The 20,639-nt window shown below is 36.7% G+C and overlaps 1 protein-coding gene across 1 annotated transcript; it reads right to left on the bottom strand.

The window, feature by feature from the left end:
* Positions 1–363: 363 nt before the first annotated feature.
* LOC137405784 (thyrotroph embryonic factor-like) lies at positions 364–20,403 on the bottom strand. The gene is made up of 6 exons (XM_068092182.1): positions 19,986–20,403; positions 19,189–19,457; positions 13,277–13,502; positions 4,935–5,033; positions 3,249–3,331; positions 364–1,819 (listed from the first exon to the last, which is right to left on the bottom strand). The coding sequence occupies exons 1-6, from the start codon at positions 20,119–20,121 to the stop codon at positions 1,583–1,585; spliced, it is 1,050 nt and encodes a 349-aa protein (XP_067948283.1). The 5' UTR covers positions 20,122–20,403; the 3' UTR covers positions 364–1,582.
* Between the last annotated feature and the right edge of the window lie 236 nt (positions 20,404–20,639).

Here is a 20,639-nt window from a genome sequence, read left to right as displayed (position 1 = left end):
TGGATACCTGAGGCAAATCTCACCCCTCTGATTTAGATACACCAAGCTCGGTGTCCGTACTGTAGTGGCCAGCAAATATAATTCGCTCAGATTTACAAATATTGTTTCTTTTACATAAAAACTGCTAAATTTGTTGGGTTACTCCTGTAAGGGTTTATTAAATGGTGGCATAAATCGGTAAGTGCAGTTCACAAATGGGTGGCAACAAGTGGTGGTGGCAACAAGCTTCTTATAGAAGCTGTCTTTGTGGCAGAGTTGCTATCCTGTACAATCTTACTAATTTGCACATGAATTATGGCTGTATGTAATTTCATATAATCATTACCTTCTTTATCCAACTTGGCAATAAAACTCAACTGCTGATTCTGGCATACTACTAGTGTTAGTTTATTGTAGTAAAATATATCCCAATTTGCATTAAACATGTAAAAGGAGTCCTTCAGAAAAATAGTAATTCAAACATGGCTGTGACAAACATATAAAAATAGAAAATGCAGATATTTTGTTATAAACATCGGCGTTTGTAAAATATTACTGGGAATGCTTATTCTATTATAAGCTTTCATGTGTCAGTTTACAATGAAAATCTAAAATACAATCAAAAATCTGAGGTATAAAACCGTGTCTCTATAGCTTGTGTACTAGAGTTCGCGATAGATAAGTGAATAGAAGATATAACTAGATAACATAGCTAGAGAGATACTCTGTAAGGATTATGCATTATAGACAAGTAGCTGTACAGCTGTACACCAAAATATGGATGTCATAGCTAGAAATAGACATGCTATGACAATAGCAGAAGAATAGCTTTGAATACGCATTCATTGACCAGCTTGAAACAAGAAACGGCACAAAGCATAGACATCATTTTACACTCATCACTTTAGGGCGCCTTAAACTTTCTAACACTACAATTACCTGATTGGGGTTAATTTAGTAGGGCTAAGTGATGCGATTGATTGTATGCCAGTGGAGAGGCTTGTGGGCCTGCCAGCAGCATGACACATGCCCTACGAATGGCACATGCTGAATGGTGTGACACACTTCCGGTGGTATATCGCATGTCGGGTGGTGTGACGCATGTCGGGTGGTGTGACGCATGTCGGGTGGTGTGACGCATGTCGGGTGGTGTGACGCATGTCGGGTGGTGTGACGCATGTCGGGTGGTGTGACGCATGTCGGGTGGTGTGACACATGTCGGGTGGTATATCACATATTGGATGTTATATCGCGTGTCAGGTGGTGTAACACATGTCGGGTGGTGTGACACATGTCGGGTGGTGTGACACACGTCGGATAGTTTCATCATCAGCAGTAGCTATGAAACTATGCTCAAAAATACTTATTAAAATGGGATACAAGAATTGATGATCCCACCTGTCAAGCATTGAAGAGTGACGGATACAGTTATAGCACCCTGCGAAATCTTACACGATGCATTAACTTGAACCAAATCAACTGGATATGTGCTTGTTAAAGTTTTTCTCAGCATAACTGTATTACCAGTTGAGTCAGATACAAAATCCTTGTTGAGTCCAAAGGACATCTGAAAGGTGAAGGGAGGACAGAGTGCTAAAAGCATTTAGCCGCTTGCGCTGCCTTCCAACTTCCTCACCAACTCCTGGAGAAGTTTATTCTCTGCAAGCAGCTTCGAGTTCTCCTCCGTCAGTCTAGAATTTTCAGACTCTAGGAAACCAGCTCTCATGATGATCTGGTTCTCTTTAGCCCGTCGAGCCTCCCTCGATCTCTTCGCCGCTACATTGTTCTGATTTCGCCTTTTCCAGTATTTCTCGTCTTTGTTGTCTTCAGCCACAAATTGCTACAAGAATTAGATAAGAGAAGTGATGACCTGTGCATTCTTACAATTACCTCAAAAGGAGAAGCTTACCCAAGCAAACCAAAACGGATAGACCCTGAAATGATTTGATATTTTGATGTAGATGATAAAAACTTGGCCAGCATAACAACAGAATAACACTAGCATAAAAATGCAAATTTTTCTCAAACGCTGCAACAGAACAATAAAAACAATGTAATTGGGTGAATTAAACGTGAATATTTTTTTATTTAAGCACAATGCCGAGAATAAGATATACATAAATGAGAATGGTGACATGAAAAGCAACGATTGACTCACAAATTATGAACAAACTAAAATATACAATTACAAGCAAGTTTTTGACTAGCCTTTTTAAAAGGGAAACAACAGACCATAAAGGGAAACAACAGACATCTACATTGTGCTTGTTAAAGAATACCATATAATTGGGCCAACTGTCAAGACATTTCTGTATCTATCATCTAATATTAAACGAAAACTAAAACGTAACAAAGGAAAAGTTTCTTAGACAGGTGGCTGACATTTGGTATTGCAATGTTCCGCTGCACACAAATTTGATTAAATTCTCACACTTTAGAAATACTGTTATTTCCCAACAAATTTTTCTTATACAAAAACTGCTCGCTACTACTCTAAATACAGCCTCAGTTTAATTCTTCTCCCCAAGACAACGTATGGCGTGCGCGGTGCACTGGATGTGAGCACAACTCCTTGTGGCAACGGAAATGCTGAGCTAACCAATCAGACACTGAGCTCGCACATAACAGCAGTCACAACGTGCCGCCCTAGCTGAACTACTGCCCCTTTTGTGATTTATAAAATTGTTTAATGGAAAGTGAATTGAGATCCTCCCAGTCTCTGAGCTATAAAAATGTAGTTTTTCGCAAAGAGTAATTTAAAAACCGGAGGTTATCCACCCAGTTTATGAGTAAATTACTCACAAGGGACTCGTCATCGGACCACCGGAGCTCATTATTAATAATATCGGTAAAAATTACCAAAGCCAAGTGTTGTACATCAAATAAAGACTAAGAGACTATTTCTCATGAATCAGCACTCAAGTGGGCGCTCTTTGAAAAATATTTGGGCATTGTCAGCAGTTTTGAACTGCCATTAGGCACTGTTCCGTATTAACCGACGCTTTTCAACCTAATGCCTAACGGAACAGCACCATTGGGCATTGTTTCGTCCTTTCTTCCACCGCTAGAAGCGCACCAACCGGAGATTCCGGTTAATGCACCCTAGCGATGAAAGAAAAAACCACAGAATAGCCGCACCCTTATATAAGCCGCATGGCTCAAAACATCAGAAAAAAGTAGCGGCAAATAGTCTGAAAAGTATTGTACTTGCCCCTACTAGAATATTACCTACGAACTGAAAATGGTGCGACAAAGATGGAAGGTCTGACCTTGCGAGACTTTCTGATAATAGGTTGTGGCTGGAGATCCTCAGGTGCAAACTTGGCTTCTGCAGGGTTAAACCCATCCCTGCCTGCAATATGAAATTACGGAAGTCCAAATATAGGTTGTACTCATAACACATCACTGTTACAGAATTCCACATAAAGGCGGCACTCATAACACATCACTGTTACAGAATTCCACATAAAGGCGGCACTCATAACACTTCACTGTTACAGAATTCCACATAAAGGCGGCACTCATAACACATCACTGTTACAGAATTCCACATATAGGCGGCACTCATAACACATCACTGTTACAGAATTCCACATAAAGGCGGCACTCATAACACATCACTGTTACAGAATTCCACATATAGGCGGCACTCATAACATATCACTTACAGAATTCCACATGTAGGCTGTACTCATAACACATCACTTCGACAGAATTCCACATATAAGCGGTACTCATAACACATCACTGTTACAGAATTCCACATATAAGCAGTACTCATAAGACATCACTGTAACATAATGCAGCTATAGGATATTTATCAGTTAGCACATTGTTTTCATGCTTAAATGTTTTCTCGATTATTTTAGTGACAACACGGGACTCTTTCTTGCAGAGCGATTCAGTTTATTTGTGACAATTGAATAAGCTTGATCAAATACCATGCCTTACAAAACTGAATGAGTGAAATGATAAGTTTCCATAGAGTAATAGTGCAGTCACACTAGAGTGTGCCAAAGCCAAATCGCTACGTTAGACCCACAAGCAGATCATGCTTCCATAGAACACTGTAGTAGATCGTGCTTCCATAGGGCACTATTATAGTAGATCGTGCTTCCATAGAGCACTATAGTAGATCATGCTTCCATAGGGCAGTATAGCAGATCATGCTTCCATAGGGCACTATAGCAGATCATGCTTCCATAGAGCACTATAGTAGATCATGCTTCCATAGGGCACTATAGTAGATCATGCTTCCATAGGGCACTATAGCAGATCATGCTTCCATAGGGCACTATAGTAGATCATGCTTCCATAGGGCACTATAGTAGATCATGCTTCCATAGGGCACTATAGTAGATCATGCTTCCATAGGGCACTATAGTAGATCAGGCTTCCATAGGGCACTATAGTAGATCATGCTTCCATAGGGCACTATAGTAGATCATGCTTCCATAGGGCACTATAGTAGATCATGCTTCCATAGGGCACTATAGTAGATCATGCTTCCATAGAGCACTATAATAGTAGATCATGCTTCCATAGAGCACTATAATAGTAGATCATGCTTCCATAGGGCACTATAGTAGATCATGCTTCCATAGGGCACTATAGTAGATCATGCTTCCATAGGGCACTATAGTAGACCATGCTATAGTGCCCTATCATGCGCAAGCACAAGTGTGACGTTGTTAGTTGCCAAGTCCGTTTTCATGGCATAAAGATGGCGCATAGCACGGGTGTTTCGCTTCCAGACAATAACACCAAATCAAAACAGAATGAGACAGACATGATTGTTTCCGTGATGGCATTAGAGCGCCACATGGGGGTGTGTCGCTACGTTGTCACTGTATAGAAACATAGTAATTGGACAGGGACAACATTATAGATGGGCAATCCATTAAGGAGTGAGTGAACTTGAAAGAGAACTATAGTGAACCAGGTGGTAGACCTACCAGGGACGACCATCACAGATGTTGCTGTTAAACCCTCACCATCATCAGAATACTTCCTTTTCATAACTACATCGCAGCTCGTGTCAGCCTTTGTGCCCGCTGCAACAAACAACACCATGCTTCAAAAGATTTTAGTTTACTGCGACAAGAAGCCTTGAGGCACTAATAGACTGAGTACCTAGAGACAGCTAATAGACCGAGTACCTAGAGACAGCTAATAGACCGAGTACCTAGAGACAGCTAATAGACCGAGTACCTAGAGACAGCTAGTAGACGGAGTAGACAGCTAGTAGGTTGAGGACCTAGAGACAGCTAGTAGATTGAGGACCTAGAGACAGCTAGTAGATTGAGGACCTAAAGAGAGCTGGTAGATTGAGGACCTAGAGAGAGCTGGTAGATTGAGTACCTAGAGAGCTGGTAGATTGAGTACCTAGAGAGCTGGTAGATTGAGGCCCTAAAGAGAGCTGGTAGATTGAGGACCTAAAGAGAGCTGGTAGATTGAGGACCTAGAGAGAGCTAGTAGATTGAGGACCTAGAGAGAACTGGTAGATTGAGGACCTAAAGAGCTGGTAGATTGAGGACCTAGAGAGCTGGTAGATTGAGGACCTAGAGAGCTGGTAGATTGAGGACCTAGAGAGCTGGTAGATTTAGGACCTAGAGAGCTGGTAGATTGAGGACCTAAAGAGCTGGTAGATTGAGGACCTGGAGAGCTGGTAGATTGAGGACCTAAAGAGCTGGTAGATTGAGGACCTAGAGAGCTGGTAGATTGAGGACCTAAAGAGCTGGTAGATTGAGGACCTAAAGAGCTGGTAGATTGAGGACTTGGAGAGGGGTAGTGATTTGACGACCTAGTTTCGCGTGAGTTTCGAGAGCACTAAAAGCTGACTACTCAGAGGGTGATAGAAATTTAAGTGCCTCAGTAACACTAAGGCACTTGATATTTACAAACTTTCTACAGTAACACTAACCAAATGAATACCTACAGAAAAAAATAGAAAGAATTTCATAGGCCAAATGCATTTCCCACAATGCCAAGAAAATGTTATATAACAGTGGCAACCTAGCTCCAGTGCGCGTATCTGGTAGGATACCCGACAGAAGCTTTCAATCCATTCACATTGGAAACAACAGCAATGTATGGTATGACTAATGGACAGAATTTGCTGCGTAATCCTAGCTTCAGCTCCTTGTAAACCTTGAACATGATATATGTTCAGCTAAGAGTTTTAACTATTTTAATCTGTTACTAATAGGAGGATTGTTTACAGATCACAGGTCAGTCACCAGAGATGAAGCCACCAATGCCCTAGATGTCATGCTGTACTCAGTAAATACTTGTTATTTAAGACCACCTGACATTGGTCCTTAAATAGACATGGCAAAGACATACCAACAAGCGTTTTGCTGCTGTTTTCTATTCAGTGTCACACTTCATCGCTTTGCAAGATTTTAAAAATTGACAGAACTAAGTAGTATCTCATTTTAATTACCACGCCAATATGAAAATAAAAATACTTTGACATTTTCAGGTGCAATAAAAACATAAAACAGATTCAGCCAGTCTTCCACAACACTTTAGGAAGAACTGCATCTACCACTAAAAGAATGACTCCTCGACCACATTAGCCGGTTCAGAGGGATAAAAAAGAACGCTTTAATATGCATTGAACTGGGATAAACTAACAACGTTTATCTAACTAACAACGTTTATTTAACTAACAACGTTTATCTAACTAACAACGTTTATCTAACTAACAACGTTTATCTAACTAACAACGTTTATCTAATTAACAACGTTTATCTAACTAACAACGTTTATCTAACTAACAACGTTTATTTAACTAACAACGTTTATCTAACTAACAAAGTTTATCTAACTAACAACGTTTATCTAACTAACAACGTTTATCTAACTAACAACGTTTATCTAACTAACAACGTTTATCTAACTAACAACGTTTATCTAACTAACAACGTTTATCTAACTAACAACGTTTATCTAACTAACAAAGTTTATCTAACTAACAACGTTTATTTAACTAACAACGTTTATCTAACTAACAACGTTTATCTAACTAACAACGTTTATCTAACTAACAACGTTTATCTAACTAACAACGTTTATCTAACTAACAACGTTTATCTAACTAACAACGTTTATCTAACTAACAACGTTTATCTAACTAACAACGTTTATCTAATTAACAACGTTTATCTAACTAACAACGTTTATCTAACTAACAACGTTTATTTAACTAACAACGTTTATCTAACTAACAACGTTTATTTAACTAACAACGTTTATTTAACTAACAACGTTTATCTAACTAACAAAGTTTATCTAACTAACAACGTTTATTTAACTAACAACGTTTATCTAACTAACAACGTTTATTTAACTAACAACGTTTATCTAACTAACAAAGTTTATCTAACTAACAACGTTTATCTAACTAACAACGTTTATCTAACTAACAACGTTTATCTAACTAACAACGTTTATTTAACTAACAACGTTTATCTAACTAACAACGTTTATCTAACTAACAACGTTTATCTAACTAACAACGTTTATCTAACTAACAACGTTTATTTAACTAACAACGTTTATCTAACTAACAACGTTTATCTAACTAACAACGTTTATCTAACTAACAACGTTTATCTAACTAACAACGTTTATCTAACTAACAACGTTTATCTAACTAACAACGTTTATCTAACTAACAACGTTTATCTAACTAACAACGTTTATCTAACTAACAACGTTTATCTAACTAACAACGTTTATCTAACTAACAACGTTTATCTAACTAACAAAGTTTATCTAACTAACAACGTTTATTTAACTAACAACGTTTATCTAACTAACAACGTTTATCTAACTAACAACGTTTATCTAACTAACAACGTTTATCTAACTAACAACGTTTATCTAACTAACAACGTTTATCTAACTAACAACGTTTATCTAACTAACAACGTTTATCTAACTAACAACGTTTATCTAATTAACAACGTTTATCTAACTAACAACGTTTATCTAACTAACAACGTTTATTTAACTAACAACGTTTATCTAACTAACAAAGTTTATCTAACTAACAACGTTTATCTAACTAACAACGTTTATCTAACTAACAACGTTTATCTAACTAACAACGTTTATCTAACTAACAACGTTTATTTAACTAACAACGTTTATCTAACTAACAACGTTTATCTAACTAACAACGTTTATCTAACTAACAACGTTTATCTAACTAACAACGTTTATCTAACTAACAACGTTTATCTAACTAACAACGTTTATCTAACTAACAACGTTTATTTAACTAACAACGTTTATCTAACTAACAACGTTTATCTAACTAACAACGTTTATCTAACTAACAACGTTTATCTAACTAACAACGTTTATCTAACTAACAACGTTTATCTAACTAACAACGTTTATTTAACTAACAACGTTTATCTAACTAACAATGATGAACTAATAAGTTTTAGTAAAGTTTACCACAGAAACTGGTCTCTGGTTTAACGTGTATTGTCTTATTTTTTTCTACATAAATTTTTGGGGTAAATCCGTAATGATTACCAATGCCGCGACCGACATAACATCGCAGCCAAACCACATAAACGGAAGAGAACAACTCCCTTTCAGTGCAGCTGATGCATCAGGTGCAGTGCGTATTGTGACAAGCTGTTGTTTTGCTCGCGCCGCTCGACGGGGACAACTCCGCAAAAACAACAGTTTGTCAAGACAGGATAGCACTAACTTAGTTTACATAGCACACGAGTTAGCAACGCGTTATTCCAAAATGAAGATATGATTTGATGAAACGTGACTGGCTGAAACAGTTTATTTTGCTATTATAGCGATTCACCTTTATATTCATATCTAACCTATGCTAGTTGCATACAATATTGACTTTCCAACTATGATGACAACAGGGCTTCACACAAACAACTGTTCATGTATGGACAAACACATTATTTAACATACATACGGATGTTATTAGTATAAATTGGAAATAATAATAATTATTTTCGTTAAATAGATTAAACTAAACTCCTTTTTCTATAGGTCTATTTATGTCATGAACTGAAAATATTTTTGTACCCGATTGTTTTATTATTGACAGGTTGTGTTTTTTATCATTAACAGGTTGTGCTTTTTCTTAGAGTTGATTACAGTTGACCCTCCAAAAACGTAAATAATTCGTTCTAGGAACGTTTAAGCAATAGGGAATTTACGTTATAAGAACAGTAAAATACATGTAAATTGCCTAATCCGTTCCAAGATCTTTCCAAACTCACCCTTCTGGTCAAACAAAAAGAAAAACTTTACTCAACTCTTTTAATTTGTGGAATGTACCATAACTGCAGCACTATTGGTTTGCATTGACAACTTTTCTCCTTTTAATGATCAATCTCAATGGTTTTATAGACCATGATCGCAGTAAATTCACAAATTGATAGGGAGGGACTGCAAATTTTCGATGATCATTTAGTAAATGACATTTACAACAATTTGCTTATTTTTCTAAACAGCAAGGACTATTCTGCAAAGTAAAGCTAATAACAAACATTTTGTATGTCTACAATAAGACAACAGTAAAATCTTATTACTATAAAAAGCAATTCTATTTGTTCGTTGTCTACCACTATCCAAGGGTCAAGGTTACGATTCAGATATTTTTTGACAATACTCCAACTCGTGACATTAAAGGTTGACTTGCAATAAAATTCACATTACAGTTATTTGGTATCAAAAGATTCACCATGTCTTACTCTGTAGTGTTGTAGGTGCAAAATACGTGGAAATGTGATTACAAGCTCCTAAAAGCTTAAAAACGAAAAGCCGCCGTAGATTGGAATCTCTTTATTTCGATGACGTAGCCGTGAAATTTGGTTATTGTCTTGTCACGTGATGTTCTCACGTGAATTGAAAAACAAATAAAAAGCTCAATATAAAACTTATCGTAGCACTAGTTTATGATAAACACTTCGGGTTTTACCGAAGACCCCGTATCAAATATAGATGCTCGCTACTTTACAGTTTTGTTTCGGCTTGGTCTAATCGGCAAGTCATAATCTGATCATGTGACCCAATACTTCGCCAATAATTTTTGCAGCACTTTTCGATTATCACAGTTGACCAACAGGCTTGTCATGATTATCAGACAACGATATGTACTCCTTCGAGCTAAGGCTAAAAAACTAAATGAGCTTTTTACGGTAAGTTATAAGATATCAGTGCTAAAAGTGACAGCATTACAATGACGATAAAACAGACGCGTAAGAACAATAGACATGGTTTTATTGAATGCATGAAGTATATTTGTGAAAATATTTCGACGAATAAGGTTGCATGAAAGTGTAAACAGAAACCATTTTTCACAATTACGTCACATTTGAGCCGTTTTGGAAAGAGAATCCAAACTACGGCGGTCTCGTGTGGCTGCGATTAACTGTTCGTTTTTGAGCTTTTAAGAGCTTGTAATCACATTTCCACATATTTGGCACCTACAACACAACAGAGTAAGACATGATGAATCTTTTGATACCAAATAACTGTAACGTGAATTTTATTGCAAGTCAACCTTTAAGACTGGTAGACCAATGCAGTAACACCTGCACCACTCGATCGCCTTTGTATTTTTGAACAATTGCGCAGCTCCCAATTCGCCTTCTTGTTAACACATTTGACGATCTACTAAGACAAACTAGAATGTCGCGAAAGTAACATGTAATAGTTAAAACGCTAAACGCATGGCACTTTTTCTTTCGTAAGTGCGACGAAATAGGCTATCATTCAAATAGATTTCTAAACTCGCCTAAATTAACACTCTGTTTTATATGGAACTTTTTACGTAGTGGGAAAAAAACTTAACATAATTTTTTTACATTATCTGGAATTTATGTTATAAGAGCATCTACTGTAAGCAATGCAAATAGTTGCCCAAGTCTCAAATATCAACCGCTACTGTATCATAAATATCAACCGCTACTATATCATAAATCTTTGATGATCTATTTTACAATATCAATATTCTGGCAATAGTTTACGAGCGACGCTGGAAAATCCAGCGAGGGTGTCATGGCCTTCAAGCGACTCAGGTCAATTATCATTGGTCAGTCTACTTTACAACATGGCACATGATTTAGTAGCGTGGGCGCTTGTAGCCTGTTGCCACAGCAAATATGTAAACAATGCGATGGCAATGCGTTTTGTAGGTGCATAACCAGACCTTTATACCCCTAAAGTATGCAGCTACGCTTGCCTCTCCAATACAGGAATCGCTTCACATCAATGATTGATGTAGCATAACAATTCTTGCCGGCTCTGAGACTACTATCATTGCTTGCCTCTCACTTCTGAATATCGGCTTCATGAATTATTTGCGCAGTGTAATAGTGCATGTGATATACTTCTTTACTAGTAAATTTCACGATCCTTATTTAGAATCGACGCTCAGGATTGACACAGGCGTCTCCCATTTAGGCTCTCGTCAGCCACGGTTGCCATCACTCCGGGTCCGAAACTTGAAATCGATTGAGTGCAGAGCAAGCAAGGAATCTTTGTTATAGCCCTAAGGCACGGCCACACGTGCCGAATGTGTAAACAGAAATCATGAAATATATGAAAATATTTAGAAACAAAATATTGGACTCACAGAATTGTCAAAGCTGCGCACACAGAAATTATCATTAATCATTTGTTCAGCTTTAGTAATTAGTATAGTCCGATTGTCCGAGTATAGTTCCAACGCAATTCAACATACGAAGTACGATGCAACTGATCAGGTTGCGGTAGAGATGACACCCCTTTTTAATCAGTGGGCATTGTATTTACTGTTGAATTGCAATGGTACTTTTCGTGCTGTCGTTATATGGGTCTCGGATAATATCAATCGCGAAAGCTATTAAAATCGCACTTTCTAATATTTTGTTCAGCCAATTGAAAGCGTTTCATCGACAATTTCGGTATGCATGCACAACTTTGACAATTTTGTGGTTTTTCATATATATTTATATTTTCGTGTTTCCAAATATTTTTACATATTTTGTGATTTTGGCCAAACATTCACGTTTTACTCGACTAACTGAGTTCTCCTCGCAGATACAGTCCGATATACATGTATAGAACAAAAGACTCATCTATAACAATATATCATATCACATGCATAAAGATGATCTAGGAATGCAAGCGACCAGCAACGATCAGTGGGATATCCTACAAGACAATGGCCAATAGGTAATGCATACCAGCCAGCATGATGAGAACTAAATAGAGTGCTAAACAATGATCAGAAGTGTTCAATTATGAAATCAATCAGACGGCTACTAGTAATGCTGATGCAAGTACTTGTGCTATGTCAATGGATAATCGTTCACATTCGCAGCTACGCCCGGGCAGTATAATGTTCATACAGGTATTGACGCTGTTCATTCACAATTATATTGCATCACCTCAAATATCATTGACAAATTATGCTAGTGACAGCACGTTTGCACTTTTAATGTATATCTGTGAAGTGATGAACCAGCTTGTATACCGATTCTTTTAATACAATTATGAGCCTGTCATTGTACCGATTGCTTCAGAGCCATATTTCTAATGAATTTGACTCAATTGTTTCCCTGGCCACTGTCTATCGATACAAGTAACATTATAACACTTTTAATATAAAAAAAAACATTTGAAAGCATTATGGCCGTTGCCGTTCGTTGAAATATTTAATGGTTATAATTAGCTCATGGCGTATGACCTTGACACTAATTGTCCTACATACTGACACCTGGTTCAACCAAACACGCTCTAGTTCTATGATTACCATCTGTATTGCCTACTTGCTGTTTTCTTATTCAGTTTAATCAATGTCATACTTCTAGAAACATCGTGCTTTCTTCGTTAGCATGTAATGGTTTTTGAGTAAAATGCATCCCAAATATTCTGATCCGTAGTAGATAATAATTATTATGATGAAAGTTAAATAAGCGTACTGGAAAGTCCAAGAAACGCATCATGGGCTTTACACGGATGAGGCCAATTCTCATTGGTCGAACTATTTTTCAACACATACGTCACTGAGTTGCATCAGTGTGTAGTTACAACAAATATCAACACTGCGTTCGCGACAAATGTTGTCAGTGCGTGTAACCAAGCATCCAAAGAAAGCATGGACAGTCATGCTCAGCCTGTACGGTTGATAATTGGTTGGCACGATGCCCACCCTCGCTGAACATTTACTGCCTTGAAATATGGGCCTACACACCAACTTCTCACCCAGAATGTTATGAAGCAGCATTTTCCTAGAAGTGAATAGCACATTTACCTTTGGGGACTGAAGTTGTCTCCTCTTCCTTCATTGAGGGAAGGGATACTTCATTGACCGTCACGGTCTGAGGACTTGAATCTGTAAGACTTGTGGGTGTGGTTACACGTGGACTCCCGTCCTCACGCGTTATGGGTGTGGCTGGGGCATATGGCACACTGGCGAGGACAGGAGAGGGGCTGTCACCCATTAAAAGTCTCTCAAGACTGCTCTGTGATGAACACACCTGAACAGAGTTATACTGTATCATTGACATGGTTAAGAGGCCAAGAGCGCAATGTCTATTCAGATTCCTTGATAAAAACAGGAAACGGCAAACTGATAATCACGAACAATCCATTGCTGCATGATGCAGCAACTTCTCACAAATGGATTTGCAGATTATATTCACCTCCGAGTTATAATACTTGTTATAATATATTTTTAATATAAGAAATTTATTTTATAGTATATTTATTTATTGTATTTATTATTGTGTTATCATCGTTCACAAATATTTTGACCGGCTGGTTCACAACTGCCTAAAGGTGTGGCACAAACATCCCACATTTACGAGGCACACAACTTCAAGTAAATTCCAAGCATGGCCGAGCTGAATATCTTTACTAGTCTAGTGGATGGAAATGTATCGTTACACAATCATAATGGTGTTTAGAATTCCTTCAAACAGCATTTAACCTAGCCAAGCTGTAGAAAAAAGAACTTTCACGGGAGATTGATGGAGTCCCATTAGAGAGATACAGGGCTAGTCGAACTTGCAGAGACTTTTTAACGAATTTATCGTAAAACGTTTGTTTATTCCCTTAATTCTAAAAACTTTCTCTTCATAACTTTTTTCATCATTTCTACCATCACACTAGTCATTGTCTTTTAATCCATGATCTTAAAACTACAAAATAGTATCGACTATCAAATATTATTCGAGCACTGTAGGACAAAAACCACGCGAAACAGCGTAAATTTATCAAACTAAAATGTTTCGAGAAGCTTCTGTGGTAAGATGTTAAAAATTACTTTGTATGCCTTGACAACTATTTTCTCCAATTTAAGGTCATGTGATGAAAATTTATTTACCAAGTTGAGGCATGACCTCATGTCTAATAATAGTTTAATTACATTGGCCGACAGTAAAGCCTAGCAGAGTACACATGTCTTTATATGAACAGGTAAAACACTTGCCACCTCTGGCTGCAACAACTTAGCGAAATATGAAATTCAATAACAAAGGTTGTGAACTTGTGTGAACCAGACAGGCCAAATTCAAACTTGTTTCAATCTCTGGTAACGCAAGGGTGTAGGAACATCACTCCCAAACAAGCTGTTCCGAGTGTTGGTAAGATTGAAAGAGTTGTTATGATAGATGGTCAATGGATATCTACAGTATCTACAGCTCTAGTAGCATATATTGACTTGTGCCTTTATCACTTCAACCATTAGCCGTCAGCCTTTAATCATTTGTCCGCAGCCAGTCACTTGGAAGTGTGCCAACATTGCATTACGTTGTAAATTCAGTGGGATGAACTACCAGGTTACTAAACGCTCCAATGAACTAGCAGCAGGGCGCAACATGCCATCGCGGATTACGGAGAACCTCTTAACACTATAAGAATGAGTTCACGTATCAGCCAGTATCAGTAGTACTGAGGCCCTACACCCAGTTGTATTACAACTAGTATAAAGTGACAAACATGCCAGGGTGAAGGGCAGGCAACTTCACTTTAATAGCCATTTACTGTAGTTAGACACGCTTTCATACCAGCTTTATTGCCGAGCAAAGACAAACGTGAGACTGTTACAGTTATTGTAGCCCAAAATACTTTTGAACTTTGTTGTAAGACATGCTAATATTCATTATGAAAACAAACCTCATCACAGATATACTTATGAGGGTACCACCATTCCGATAAATTCCTCAGTGACGCATTATTTAAGGAGTGTAGGCTATCGCATCATATTATCAAATCTGAACATCTGAAATCTAGTACAGCAAACCCCCAGGTTACGGCCTTCCTGTCTTACAGTTGTTCGCCTTACAATGTGGAACACAGAGTTTTTCCAGTCGCTCGTTAGGGCATTTTCCTTGCCATCCGACATAAACAAAAATGTCTCTTTTGAAACTCAAATTGGGCGGTTGGCGTGCTGCATACGTCAAGAGTCATGAAGATACTGATATGTTATACGCTGAAATACTTCCACAACGCGTAAAGGAGATGCTCATTCTCAATACGTAAAGGTTTGATCTTGCATGAGTGAGACGATATCGTGTTTAATATAATATTTACTATAAACTTCAATTTATTATAATACCTATATAACTTTAATTTGTTAGCCAGGGATCTTAAGATTGATGAAAATGTCAAAGGTAAAAGTAAGAAAATGATTGATAAAAATTTAGACGATGCCAAAATTAAAGTTTAGTAAAATACATACTAAAACTTAGCAGTGAGTGTGTGTTTAGTAAGTTAAATTCATTTAAGTTAAACTCAAAGTTTATCCTATACATCTGTCTTTAAGGTAAAAACTTGCTACAATACATGCTGCACATAGTACTGTTACATTTCATTGCAGATCATAACCCCTAAATAGGTAACTATAGTTACCAAGGTCAATATACTATTATGTTACTAATTTTTAATATTCACAATACTATGTATATAAAATTTTGATATTTTCTTGCCGGGGTGTTAGCATTAGAAAATTACTATGGGTTTCTATACCCCTGCGTGCGACATTTTCGCCTTACAATCCCAACACCAGAACGAATTAATGCGATGGCGGGAGTCCCCTCTACGCAGTTGTATAAGCACTAAAAATATAACAGGTAAAACTTGCAAGTTTTCTTTATATGCATAGATTATTGCATAATTAGCAATTACGGTTATACTGTTATATAGTCATTAGCAATTCCCCACAGAAATATTAGTGTGTCATAGACATGTGAGTAGTTGATAGATATATGAGTATGTCATAGAAATATGATGCATAGTTCTATTCAACGTACGCTAGACACAGTTATACATTTTTACATTTCATGTTTAAGTTTTATTTTGCCCACAAAACAGAATTGCATCGAGAAATTATGGACGCTGTATGTTAAAAATTACTTGGTATATATATCTCAATATATTGGTATAATTACTTGGTATATTTTAGTATATATATATATATATCTCAATATATTGGTATAATCACTTGGTATATCTTAGTATATATATATCTCAATATATTGGTATAATTACTTGATATATCTTAGTATATCTCCATATATTAGTATAATTACTTGAATATTCGCCTAACTTTCACTTTGTATGTCAACCAGTTGGTAATTTGTGTAGAGGGGATGTCGGTCTAAATATTACTATAACTGGGAAATGCGACACACAGTCTTCTGATAGACTATTAATCACCGTTGTCAGGAGCTCACAACTCCCTTAAAACATCCAGGAAACGCAATGAGAGTGCAGACATGAAAGCAAATTGATGGAATGTTAAATAGCAAAGGCGGTTTGCCAGATTATATTCTTTATTGACCATGCTGACTCATAGTGCTAATTAAAGTTAAAAACTGCTCAATCATCGGAGTGTTGATGAGGAACTGATATATATATGAGATGAAGCAGAAATGGCAAGCGTAGTAATTACTTATGGGCAAAACCAACATTTTATTTTTAGAACACTAAGTTCCTCATAGTTTTTGACAATATTTTTTTGCAACAATTTATGCGCCAGTTTGTTACGCATAATGGAAAAGTTTCATGCAGTTAGAAGTTGTGATGTTGTTCATGAAAACATGTTGAAAAACGTATTCAATAACAATAAAACTGCAAGGCGAGTTTGTAAAAAATCTTATCCAAAAAAACCATGAAATATTTATTATAATGTAGACACGAGATAAACATTTAAAGATGTAAAAAAGTTTTCAGATTGAATCCTGACATCCATAAAGATGAAATTCAAACTCAAATTGTATCGCTATTCAAAGATCAAGAATAGAATCGGCAGAAGACAGAGTTAGTCATTTATATAGAATGAGCCCCCGGGTTATGATGTCCCCGTTATACCATTTTTTGTTTTACTATGTGGAACACAATGTTTTTTCGTCCTGGTTATACAAAAATATTTTCATCATATTATACCAAGCGAAAAACTTCTCGAAATTAACATTTGGCAGTCGGTGTGCTGAATAAGTCGGAATAATGAAGATGCTAATATTCTATTCGTCGAAATCCCTCCCACAATGCCTGAAAGAGATACGGTGTTCGTTCGCTTTCTCAGTTGAGAGTTATTTGTTATGTTATAGTGAAAACTAAACCGGAAACAAATAGGTGATACATTTTTAGCCGACGACAATGTTAAAGTTTAAATTAGCAAAATACCTACTAAAACTTAGCTTTAAGTATGTGTTTAGTAAGCTAAATTCATTTAAGTTAAATTCACATTTTGTTATATGTTTGTCTCAAAGGTAAGAACTCCCTACGGAAGGTACTGCACATAATACATTGTAATGTGCATTTTCTAATGCATTTTATAATGCAAGTTCTAAATTTAATTGCAGATAACAACCACTAAATACACTAAAGTTACTGTAGGTAACTATCGTTACTAAGATTAAATTACTATTTTGTCACTAATTTTTAATATGAACAGTACATATAGAAACTTTGGATAGATCTTACCAAGGGGTGTTTGCATTGATAATCACTATGGCATTCTATACCCCTCTATACATCGTTTTCACTTTACGATGCAGATAAAAAACTACACAGTACTTGATATACATAAATGATGCATTAAAATGCTCTAGCACCTCAATGTTAGCTGACCTTTTAGTACCGACAACTCTGTTTGAAACAATCAAAATGGCTAGTTTTTAAAGCTATTACTAAGGAGAACAAACTTGTCGGTCAGATATTCTCTTATCAAGTCACAGTTGAAGACTTCCTATTTCTAATGAGATGCTTTATTCAGCTCTAAATGCACCATGTTATTATGCTTCAGGTTATTCCCAATACAATACTGTACACCTAAAACTTCATTAAAAACCTCCTTCCACTATTATTACAAAGTTAATAGCTTTTCCATGATGCCACAAAAAGTGGTGATTAACTCAAATCCATTAGAGAATACTTGAGAATTCTCAGTCCACAGTCGACCGTAACATGGAAATTTTGAAGCAAAATTTGAGAACCAAATTTGCCCATACAGTCAAACCTCAAAGTATGTTAACCCTGTTTGATGGTAAAAACTGTTCTATGTTTGAACACATTCTTATTTTTTAATTCATTCTTGAGCCAAAAAACAACGAAAGCAGTTACATAGAGCACTTTACATTAGAGCAATTACATAGAGCACTAAAACAAATAAATTATGTAAAACTACGTAAAAAATTAATGTTAAAACCTAAACTTTCTTCAAAGTTAAACTCTCTATGATCAGCATAAAGGTTTGTGTACATAATTTAAATCTGTGGTTCACCGTGTTGCTTTATTTGACAACAAACTTGTTTACTTTGTCATCCCTTGAGATGCTGAGAAAGATTCCGCAACCAAATAAGATTATTATAAATTAGTTTTTCCTTTATCGACTTTGTTCCAAAATCTAGTTATAATGTAAGAAACACGCGACTAATAACTCACTTTTTATTTGTTCACAAAGTTGCTAAATTTACACGGACTTTGAGTGCTTAAAACATGCTTAAAATGCCGCTATTGATAATTTTGGCTGCACACAATTGTCAAAAAGCTGCTACACGTATTGTCTACCAAGTTAGGCCCACTGACGGCATAAAACCGTTGTGCAATCGAAGGCCATAATAGCGACTGATGCATTGTGATGAATATGGAAACACAAAACATGAGAAGATAAATCCTCATATACTAGAAAAAGACAACCTCAATTGTTTAGCCACCTACCTGCTCAACATTGCCTTGAATACCATTGGAATTGACATCGGAAGGGGAGGCGCAAGATGTTGGTGACTGGACACAATGATTCGGAGTGTCAGGACTTCGTGTTGGTGCAGGTATGTCACTAAATACTGTGTCAACCAAGCCAGTTTCAGTGAGGAATTCATCCAAATCCATATATTCCAGATCAAAATCATCTTGCCCATGATTTTGCCAGGGATTGTCCAGTAGTTGCAAACTGGCTGCTCCTGGGTTTATGATAGGTGCTACACTGCCTGAAAATTAACCACAGGCAGTTTTTCAATCACAGACTATTAGAGCTATGTTAACCAAAAATGAAGTTGTATCTTTGAACATTACACAAAAAGTTTGTAATAAAGCTGGACACATAAGCAGTTGCCAGAATACAAAACACGGTGAGCAATGTAACCATAAGAATTTTTTTTGCTCGCTAGTTATTGTCAAATAATGTACATTAAAAACAGAAAAAGCTAGCTAGCGCTTGTATTATATATTAAGATCAACTAAAACCGATTGGTAGATAGTAAAACAAGTTTTACCCTCGAACTATCAAAGACTAATTGCTAAAATTTCGAAAACAAAAAAGTGTTGCCAAATAGCATGAGTTAGCGCTATTATAATAGTAACTAGGATTTTATCCAATTGATATTACCAATGTGGACGTTTAAAAAGAAGCCCAAAAAGAAATTGAACGTTTTATATCATAAAACAGACTGCTGACAGAACAGGCTCAAAAACACTGAGTGGCAAGCGTAACTGTCCAAATACAAACGGAATCTTACCGTGTGAGTTTTTGGGTTGATCACCACATAAAGCTTTGCCGTCAATATCACAGTTATTATTTCCAGCAAAGTTTGCAAGTGTCGAATATAATTTTTCGTTTTCAAGTAAAGCACGAAGATTGTATCCAGAAGACATATTCCAACAGAGAGGCAGGCACTTGTCACGTTGTAACTACAAGCTATTCTAAACTAATATAAGGAACTTAAATTTTCAAGTCAGTAAACATGCTAATTTTCCGTAAGATATAGTACAACGGTCAATTATCTTCGTTTAGAGCTGCACTTTTGCTATAAGGTCGGATAGCGTGTCTACTTGCGAATAATGATTAAGTTGAACTTAAGAACGCTAAAAGTGAGAGAAAAAATACGCCAGCCGCTTCTTTGACTTTCACGACTATCATTCAGCATCCACAACGCGCTAGGCTGCAGCGAGTATTGCAAGTATTACCAGGGTGAGAATGGCAAAATGGAAACTTCCGGTCGCATGACTAACGCAGCTTTAACGCACGAATTGACTCGTCCAGTAACAAGTTAGGTCACGGTAAAAAAAGTGAAGACAACTTCGTTTCTTAACAAAAGCTCAGATTTTATTGCATACCGGTATACGGTATGGTACGTACATAGTAGATCTGCATGTAAAACATAAAAATAAGT

This window comes from Watersipora subatra, chromosome 10 (genome assembly GCF_963576615.1).
Source record: "Watersipora subatra chromosome 10, tzWatSuba1.1, whole genome shotgun sequence".
In the NCBI taxonomy this organism is placed as follows: Eukaryota; Metazoa; Bryozoa; class Gymnolaemata; order Cheilostomatida; family Watersiporidae; genus Watersipora; species Watersipora subatra.
Note: the sequence above shows the minus strand (reverse complement) of the source record. Positions and strands in the feature narration are given on the sequence as shown.

Coding starts and splice junctions, on each gene's coding strand:
- LOC137405784 (XM_068092182.1), bottom strand. CDS start 20,121: ATGTCTTCTGGATACAATCTTCGTGCTTTACTTGAAAACGAAAAATTA. Junction 19,458..19,985: donor TCAACCCAAAAACTCACACG/GTAAGATTCCGT, acceptor GTTAATTTTCAG/GCAGTGTAGCACCTATCATA. Junction 3,332..4,934: donor ATCTGTGATGGTCGTCCCTG/GTAGGTCTACCA, acceptor TTCATATTGCAG/GCAGGGATGGGTTTAACCCT.